The sequence below is a fragment of the Hippopotamus amphibius genome, chromosome 1, assembly GCF_030028045.1.
Source record: "Hippopotamus amphibius kiboko isolate mHipAmp2 chromosome 1, mHipAmp2.hap2, whole genome shotgun sequence".
Taxonomy (NCBI): Eukaryota; Metazoa; Chordata; class Mammalia; order Artiodactyla; family Hippopotamidae; genus Hippopotamus; species Hippopotamus amphibius.
In genome coordinates this window covers 195,372,590-195,381,240 of record NC_080186.1, presented here as the reverse complement: position 1 = coordinate 195,381,240, position 8,651 = coordinate 195,372,590, and the positions used below count along the sequence as shown (strand labels likewise).

The 8,651-nt window shown below is 39.3% G+C and overlaps 1 protein-coding gene across 1 annotated transcript; it reads left to right on the top strand.

The window, feature by feature from the left end:
- The first annotated feature begins 6,420 nt into the window (after positions 1–6,420).
- Positions 6,421–8,264, top strand: LOC130829298 (vasculin-like protein 1). The gene is given in 2 exon segments (XM_057695664.1): positions 6,421–7,200; positions 7,202–8,264. Coding segments are annotated over 2 exon segments (1,428 nt in total). The 5' UTR covers positions 6,421–6,786; the 3' UTR covers positions 8,216–8,264.
- The last annotated feature ends 387 nt before the right edge of the window (positions 8,265–8,651 follow it).

Below are 8,651 nucleotides of genomic sequence, written 5' to 3'. Positions count from 1 at the left end.
ATAGGGTGTAAGCAAAAGTATAAATTTAATTTCCAATATTGACAGTGTTGTTAGTATTTCATATTGAAAATATTTGCAATTATATGAGCCAGTTAATTTTATTTTTTTCACTATTCTGTGTGTTTTGAACCCAAAAGATACAGTATAAAATATAACCATTAATATAGCCAAAAGAAAAGACAATTTGGCACAAATAGTGAGTATAGCTAATTCTTTGTAAACAATGAGAGAGTATATGGGAGGCAAAGTCGAAAAAGGTGCATCCCTCTAAGTAAAATACTGAATTCTAAAATACTTTATATATTACAATGCATACATAACATGAATTTTTCAAATTATAAATATACACAAAGCATTATACAAAATACATATTCTACTTAAAATATTTCCCTTCCATTTTTTAGAGATGCAACTGCAGTAATATTACATACTACACTATTGTCAAAGCAATAAATTCAATATGACCAATGCAGATTTATAATCCTGGTGAAGACAATAAAGTAGCAGAAAAAGTCAGCTTTTGTACCGAGCATATAACCAATATTTAATATGTTTGTATTAGTTAAGTGGTAACAGGGATTAAAAAAATCATTTAAATTTAAGTTAGTGAAAAGATTGGAAAAATAGAGCTTTGAAAGTTCAAAGGAGAAATCAAGGTGACTATCACAATAAGTAATTCACTTTTAACACACAAGTTCAATGATATTCAGAAAGAATTAGAAAGAAAAGGACTTCAAAGGTCTCAAGCATAAAGAAGTCAAAGAAGGTCAATCTTGAAACAGCTGCTGGAGGGGATCAGAGAGATAAAACTTAAACCTCGTAATTACTGTTAGAAAATTAAAGGAATAAAAATGGCCAACATCAAATCAAAAGCTTTCAAAGTGGAAAAGGAGATTCCTGAGAAACAGCAATAAAATCTATCTGCACATAGTGATCAGAATTCATATTAAAAGATGATTAAAGAAAAAATTGTCTTTATCAATACATTATCAAGAAAATCCCAAGAAATCATTAACTGTAAGTAGTAAATGACAAAAAACAGGAAAGATTACTTTTCCTGAGTCATAGAGAATTAAAAACCTTGAGAAAAAGAAATAAATCTCTGAATTTGAAATCTAATAAGACTCAAGCCAAGGATAAGCTCCTGAATGGTGTTAGCAAATTCAACTGAGGTAGCTCTGATTCTGTGGGCAAATGGTCCAGTGACCACGTGACTCAGAAAAATTTTAATTTATGTGGTTCTTTGAGATAGAAATTTGCATACTATTCTCAGTAATCAAGTATAGAAACTATGAATCAATATGAGATTTTCTACTTTCTGAGTAAATTCCAGCAGAAAGCATTCATATCCATAGGAACTTAGTCATAATTAATAAAAAAAAAACCCTTAAATAGTGTGAATCCATCCTGATAAAAATTAATTGCTGAGTAAATAAATAATTGGCGGAAAATAACCCATTTCCCTGTGCACAAGAATTGCAAATAATTTACATGCATACTCCATACTCAAGGAAGTAGAGCATAACTCCCCAACCTTTAAGTGTGGGCTGTGCAAAGAGGCTTCCTCCCAAAGAGTAGTGTGTTGTGGGGGGAAGGAGCGTAATGTTATAGTGGAGAAACCTGACATGCCACTACCTCAGTCAGATAATCACGGTCAACATCATCAGTGGTAAGTTATATTGATAGTGTGTACCCTTGATAAGATGTGATGAGAATGGTATTTGTTCTCTGTGCTCTTCCTCTGAAAACCCATAAATGCAGTTTAACCACGAGGGAAACATCAGGCACATTCCAACTGAGGGACATTCTATGAAATACCTAGCCAGTGCACCTTAAGCTGTCAAGATCATCCAAAACAAGGAAAGTCTGCGAAACCATCACAAACAAGAAGAGCTTAATGACACATGGCAATTACATGTAATGCACTATCCTGAGTGGGATCCTGGAACAGAAAAAGGATGCAAGGTAAAACCTAAGGAAAAGTGAAAAGAGTATGGACATCAGTTGACTAAAATGAAGCAAAACAAAAACAAATAAAAAACCTTATCAGGGTGATATTAAAAACTATATAAAATATCTTTAATTTTTTAAAACTATTCACATATAGGGAATTACTATCTATAAGTCTTAAAAAGTAGGCTATTGCCAAAAGGCAACGTTGCAGTGGAGGGGCACAGATGTCTCTAATTCCACAATTATTCATTCACTTTAGGTTGTTTGCCAATATAATGATAATAAAACATATAAATAGAATCTTAACTCTGTGGAAACAGAGATTAAAAAACTGAGAGGTCAAAGGAGAGTGAATTATAAACACAAATTTTATCACTTGTCTTGGGTTTGCCATTAAAATGACTTAATTTTCAAACAGTAATTCACGTATATACTGGTGGCTGCATACACTTGTTAATAATATTCTTAAATCTGGGTGAGAAAAACTTTAATTTTTACATACGACTTGTCTAATAGAACTGCTTCCAAAAATAACTCAAACTACCCAAACATACACGTAAGTACATACACATGCATATATGCATATATATATATACACACAAGTACACTAAAATCTTGGTTTGTGAGCACAATTCGTTTCAGAAACATGCTTGTAATCCAAAGCACTTGTATATCAAAGCAAATTTTCTCATAAGAAATAATGGAAACTCAGATGATTTGTTCCACAACCCCAAAATATTCATATAAAAATGATTACAATACTGTAATATAATACAAAATAATAAAATAAAAAATATAAAGAAAAACAAACAAATTAACCTGCACTTACCTTTTAAAACCTTCGTGGCTGGTATGAGGGAGACAAGAGACAGGAGGGTTATTGTGTAGGATGATTTTCACTATCACTAAATCACTGCTATCTATTGGCTCAATGGAATCTTTTTCTTTTCGTGCAACAAGGAACCTATGCAATGACACTTGCTTTTGCCTCCTTTTGAGTATTTTGCGGAAATGTGACATTGCATTGTCATTAAACAGATTCATTGCTTGCACTGCTACAGCCTCATTCAGGTGGTGCTTTTCTACAAAATTTTGCACTGTTTCCCACATTTTACACATCTCCCTAATCTCATTTGAAGTGAGGGATTCCTCTGCCTTTTTCTCCTCCTCCTCTGCAGAGGAGATCTCCATAACCTCTTGCTGTTGCTTGCGATGCAGATCCATCAGTTCGTTGGTGGTCAGCTCCTGGCCATGTTCCTCCACCAGCTCTTGAATGTCGTCCTCAATTCACCTCCAGCCCCATGGTCTTCCCCCAGGACACAATTTCATCGACAACTGGCGGCTCCTGTTCATGAGCAAGCCCCTCTAAGTCATGTCCAAGAACACAATCAGGCCACCATTTTCTCCAAGCAAAATTGAGGGTTCTCTTGGCGACCCCATCCCAGGCTTTATTGATGATCTTGAGGCAGTTCACAATGTGGAAATGATTTTTCCAAAACTCTCAGGGGGTAAGGTTTGTTCCTTCAGTCACCTCAAAGCATTGCTGAAATAGTGCTTTGGTGTAAAGCTTTTTAAAGTTCAAAATGACCTGCTGATCCATGGGCTGGAGGATTGCACTGGTGTTGGCAGGAAGGAACTTGACCTTAATGAACTCCAGTTCCTCCAGTAAGTCCTCAAAGCCTGGAGGATAACCAGGAGCATTATCCATAACCAGTAAAACTTTGAGTGGCAGATTCCTTTCTAAGAGGTATTTCTTCACTGCAGGACCGAAGACCTCATTGATCCACTCAATGAACAAGATACCAGTGACCCAAGCCTTGCTGTTGGATCTCCACATAACGTTTAACCAGCTCTTTTGCACCTTGAATTTCTTGAAGGCTTGTGGATTCTCAGAGTGATACACGAGCAGGGGCTTGACTTTGAAATCCCCGCTTGCATTAGCACAAAACAAGAGGGTGAGATGGTCTTTCATAGGCTTGTGACCGGGTATTGCATTCTCTTCTTCTGTAATGTAGGTCCTCTTTGGTATCTTCTTCCAAAAAAGCCCCATCTCATCACAGTTAAAAACTTGCTCCAGCAGGTAACACTTGAAAAGCATGAGCTTCTGGAACTCGGTAGCGAACGCCTCAGCTGCCTTAGTGTCTGAACTCACAGCCTCTCCGTGCCTCACAACTTCTTCTCTTAAAGTTATCAAACCATCCCCTGCTTGCCTTGAAGCCTTCTTCATTTTCTGTTGACGTACCTGGCAGTTTACTTACGAGGTCGGTGTACAAGGCCTTTGCTTTCTCGCAGATAAAGTTCTCGGTCACAGTATCACCTGCTAGTTGCTTCTCGTTTATCCAAACCAGAAGCAACTTTTCTACATCTTCCAGAATACATGGCCGTTGCTTTGATATTCTCATGACTCCTTTTGCTGCATCTGGCCCCCTTATTTCTTCTTTCTTCCTTAATATTGTGCAAATGGTCAACGTAGACTTCTTATAAAATCTTGCAGTTTCGGCCACTTGCATACCTCATTTGTACTTAATGATTTCCTTCTTAACTTCCACCGTAATCATCTCCTTCTTCTTACCACCTTTCTTTTCAACCTTTTCTGCATGGGGGCCATTCTATACGCTTGCATGGATGTTGACTACAGTACAGTATTAATAAACTCTTGTCATATACTGTATTTAATGTAACTGGCAATAAAGCAGCAGAGGAAAGGGTCTATATCTGTAGGCAGACTGACCTAGAATGAAGCAAAGCATTCCTAAGCTTACTCTTGTATGGAAAAGCAAAGGACTGTCCATAGATGCTGTGAAGTGACAAAAATACACTAGTGCCAGTTGTGGGCATCTTCAAACCTTCTGAAAAATTACTGATTTCTGCCAAACACCATGGCTTGAGACCGAGCATCCGAGCATGGGAGATGATCACCCTGCAGTGAGAGAGAGAGAGAAGAACCATTGGCTCAGTTGTGATCATGTGACATTCAGCATCACATACTATTTGTATTGCAAGACATTGCTCATTTATCAAGTTAAAATTTATTAGAAATGTTTGCTTGTCTTGTGGAACACTTGCAGAACAAGTTACTCACCATCCAAGGTTTTACTGGTATTTTGTTTTGGTTTTTTGTTTGTTTTTTAGAAATATACCTGTCATTTTCAATGGGCATACAGGTACACTGGGGATATTGTAAAAATGTGGATTCTAATTCAGTAGTTTGGGGTTGAGCCTGAGTTCCTTTTTTATTTTAATTTTTTATTTTATATTGGAGTATAACCAATTAACAATGTTGTCGTAGTTTAAGGTGCACAGCAAAGCAACTTAGCCATATGTATATATGTATCCATTCTCCCCCAAACTGCCCTCCCATAAAGGCTGCCACATAACATTGAGCAGAGTTCCCTGTGCTATGCAGTAGGTCCTTGGTTATCCATTTTAAATATAGCACTGTGTACATGTCAATCCCAAACTCCCTAATTATCCCTTCCCCCCGCCCTTCCCCCCAATAACCATAAATTCGTTCTTTAAGTCTGTATACACAAGTATTTTCAATTATTAACACTTGATTTCATTAACCATTAGCCACTTGGAGCAAAACTATGCTACTGTGGGAAATGTTTTAGCCTTATCTTTACTGTGGGTTCTTTGATAAATACACTATTTTACTATCATATTGATGCTCTTAACCAAGTGTTAGTACACATCAGTAATAGTATTTAAAATGACACCAGGGAGCCTTAACAGCACGCGCACGTGAAGGAAGGAAGGAGCCGAAGTGATAGATTCCTGTGGCCTTTAAAATGATGGAATAATGATGGAAATGGATCCAAAGTGAATTCTCTACTGAAGCAGAAAATTCCTATTAACTTCACATTAACTCAATTTAGTCTTCAGGAAGGGGCAGAAAGAGTGAAATACAGAAAACTCAAGAGAAGAAAACCTCACTTTGGAACTTTCTCCATGACTGTTCCCTAAGCCCTGTCTTTCTACTTGTTTTAATTTTGCTGTGAATTTATAAATAGTGAAGACCAAAGAAATAGAAGAAACATTTGGGAGCTTTATATCAAGAAATTTGCCTTGAGAGCTGCTATTCTTCAGAGGGAAAAGCATATCAAGTTCCTTTCTGATTTGTTTTTTTTAACAAGGTTTCTTATGTCCTTAGATTTTAAAGGATAAGAGAAATATAAATACATACCTGCACACAATTTTTAGCAGCTGTGTAAGAATGAGATTTGTAAATTAAGGGCTTTGTAATGTGGATGTTTTGCTACTAGAGTTGACTACCCAGAAGATCTTTTATAACTCTTCAGTGTTTTATTTTTGATCTATCATTTCAATGACATTATTTGCCCAAACAAAAGTCTGTCTTTCTAAGCTATCACCTTGTTATGAACAGTGTTTGCATTCAGTGTGCAAATGTCCGTGTATTATCTATTTAAGCAACATCATAGCGCCATCATTGAAGGAAGTTGAATGAGGTGAACACTGATATAGCTCTTTCCCCTTCCCCCCATTTTTTAAATGTAACAAATACTTTTTATGTTCCCCTCCCCCTTCCCCTTTCCCCTTCCCCCTTTGGAAACGTGTCAGGAACTAGATAGTTTAAGATGAGCAATTGAGGGGACTGAGAGATAGATCCACACAGAGCTTGGCTTCTTTGTGCTTCATCATAAGGCATGCTGCTGGCTAGCCTAATTAAATACCCTTTTAACAAGAGAACCTTGTGGAAATCCAGCTGGCCGACTCAAGGAGTTCAGGAAACAGGACCACAGAGGTTACACTCTGGGATCCTGGCCATGAGGTTGGATGCCTCACCTTATTGAAAAGAGACACTGGACCTAAATGGCGCAGCATGACTTTGTTCCTGCTTGGCTAAATTTCTCAACACCACAGTCAGCTAAGTCACCTACAGCCACCTTCGAAAAACACGGAGAGCACCTACCCCGAGGAGATGGTAGATTTGGAGTAAGCCGTCGTCGACATAATTCCTCTGATGGCTTTTTTAACAATGGACCTCTATGAACGACAGGAGATTCCTGGCACCAGCCCTCCCTGTTCCGCCATGATTCTGTGGACTCTGGTGTCTCTAAGGGAGCATATGCTGGAATCACAGGGAACCCATCTGGTTGGCACAGCTCTTCCCGAGTTCATGATGGCACGAGCCAGCGTAGTGGGGGTGGCACAGGGAACCATCGCCACTGGAATGGCAGCTTCCATTCCCAGAAAGGCTGTACCTTTCAGGAAAAGCCACCTACAGAGAGAGATTAGGGAAGAGAAGAAAGATGATAAAGTGGAAAAGTTGCAGTTTGAAGAGGAAGACTTTCCTTCTTTGAATCCAGAAGCTGGCAAACAGAATCAGCCATGCAGACCTTTTGGGACTCCTTCTGGAGTGTGGGAAAACCCACCTAGTGCCAAGCAGTCCTCCAAAATGCTAGTCATCAAAAAAGTTTCCAAAGGAGATCCTGCTGCTGCCTTCTCTGCTGCATTCACCTCACCAGGGTCTCACCTTGCAAATGGAAACAAATCGTCAACCATGGTTCCCAGTGTCTATAAGAACCTGGTTCCTAAGCCTGTGCCACCTCCATCCAAGCCCAGTGCGTGGAAAGCTAACAGAATGGAACACAAATCAGGATCCCTTTCCTCTAGCCGGGAGTCTGCTTTTACCCGTCCAATCTCTGTTACCAAACCAGTAGTACTGGCTGGTGGTATAGTTCTAAGCTCTCCCAAAGAGAGCCCCGCCAGCACCACTCCTCCAATTGAGATCAGCTCCTCTCGTCTGACCAAGTTGACCCGCCGAACTACTGACAGGAAGAGCGAGTTCCTGAAGACACTGAAGGATGACAGAAACGGAGACTTCTCAGAGAACAGAGACTGTGAGAAGCTAGAGGATTCAGAGGACAACAGCACAGCTGAACCAAAGGAAAACGGAGAGGAAGGCTGTCATCAGAATGGTCTTGCTCTCCCCGTAGAAGACGAAGGGGAGGTCCTCTCTCACTCTTTGGAAGCAGAGCGCAGGTTATTGAAAGCAATGGGATGGCAGGAGTATCCTGAAAATGATGAGAATTGCCTTCCCCTCACAGAGGATGAGCTCAAAGAGTTCCACATGAAGACAGAGCAGCTGAGAAGAAATGGCTTTGGGAAGAATGGCTTCTTGCAGAGCCAAAGTTCCAGCCTGTTCTCCCCTTGGAGAAGCACTTGTAAAGCAGAGTTTGAAGACTCAGACACAGAAACAAGTAGCAGTGCAACATCTGATGACGATGCCTGGAAGTAGGCGTATAAATGCTTACCGTTAAATCTGACCCAGTAAACTCAGCTTGTGTGTTTAGGGGTTATACAGAAGAAATCGTTCTTTTCCTTTTCCTTTTCTTATGTTGTTGTTGAATACTTCATGCACAAGGGAAATAATCATATCCCAAAGAGAGAGCGAGCGATTGGCTTGTTTAGCTTTTGCTGTTGTTCTTCCCTGTTATCTGCTTAATAGAACTTCGTGTGGTGGGAAAGATTTTAAAAACACACACACATACACACAGTATATATGGAGCGATGCACAGGTGGGAGCTGGCAGTGCAGAGAGGAGACACTGGTCTGCAGCAACAGCTTCTACTACCAGCCCTCGGGGCACTCACCCCTGTGCTCAAGCAATCATTGTCAATGACAAAGTGACTACTGAAGTTATAATTGTATTAAATCAATGCTAATAATTTGGA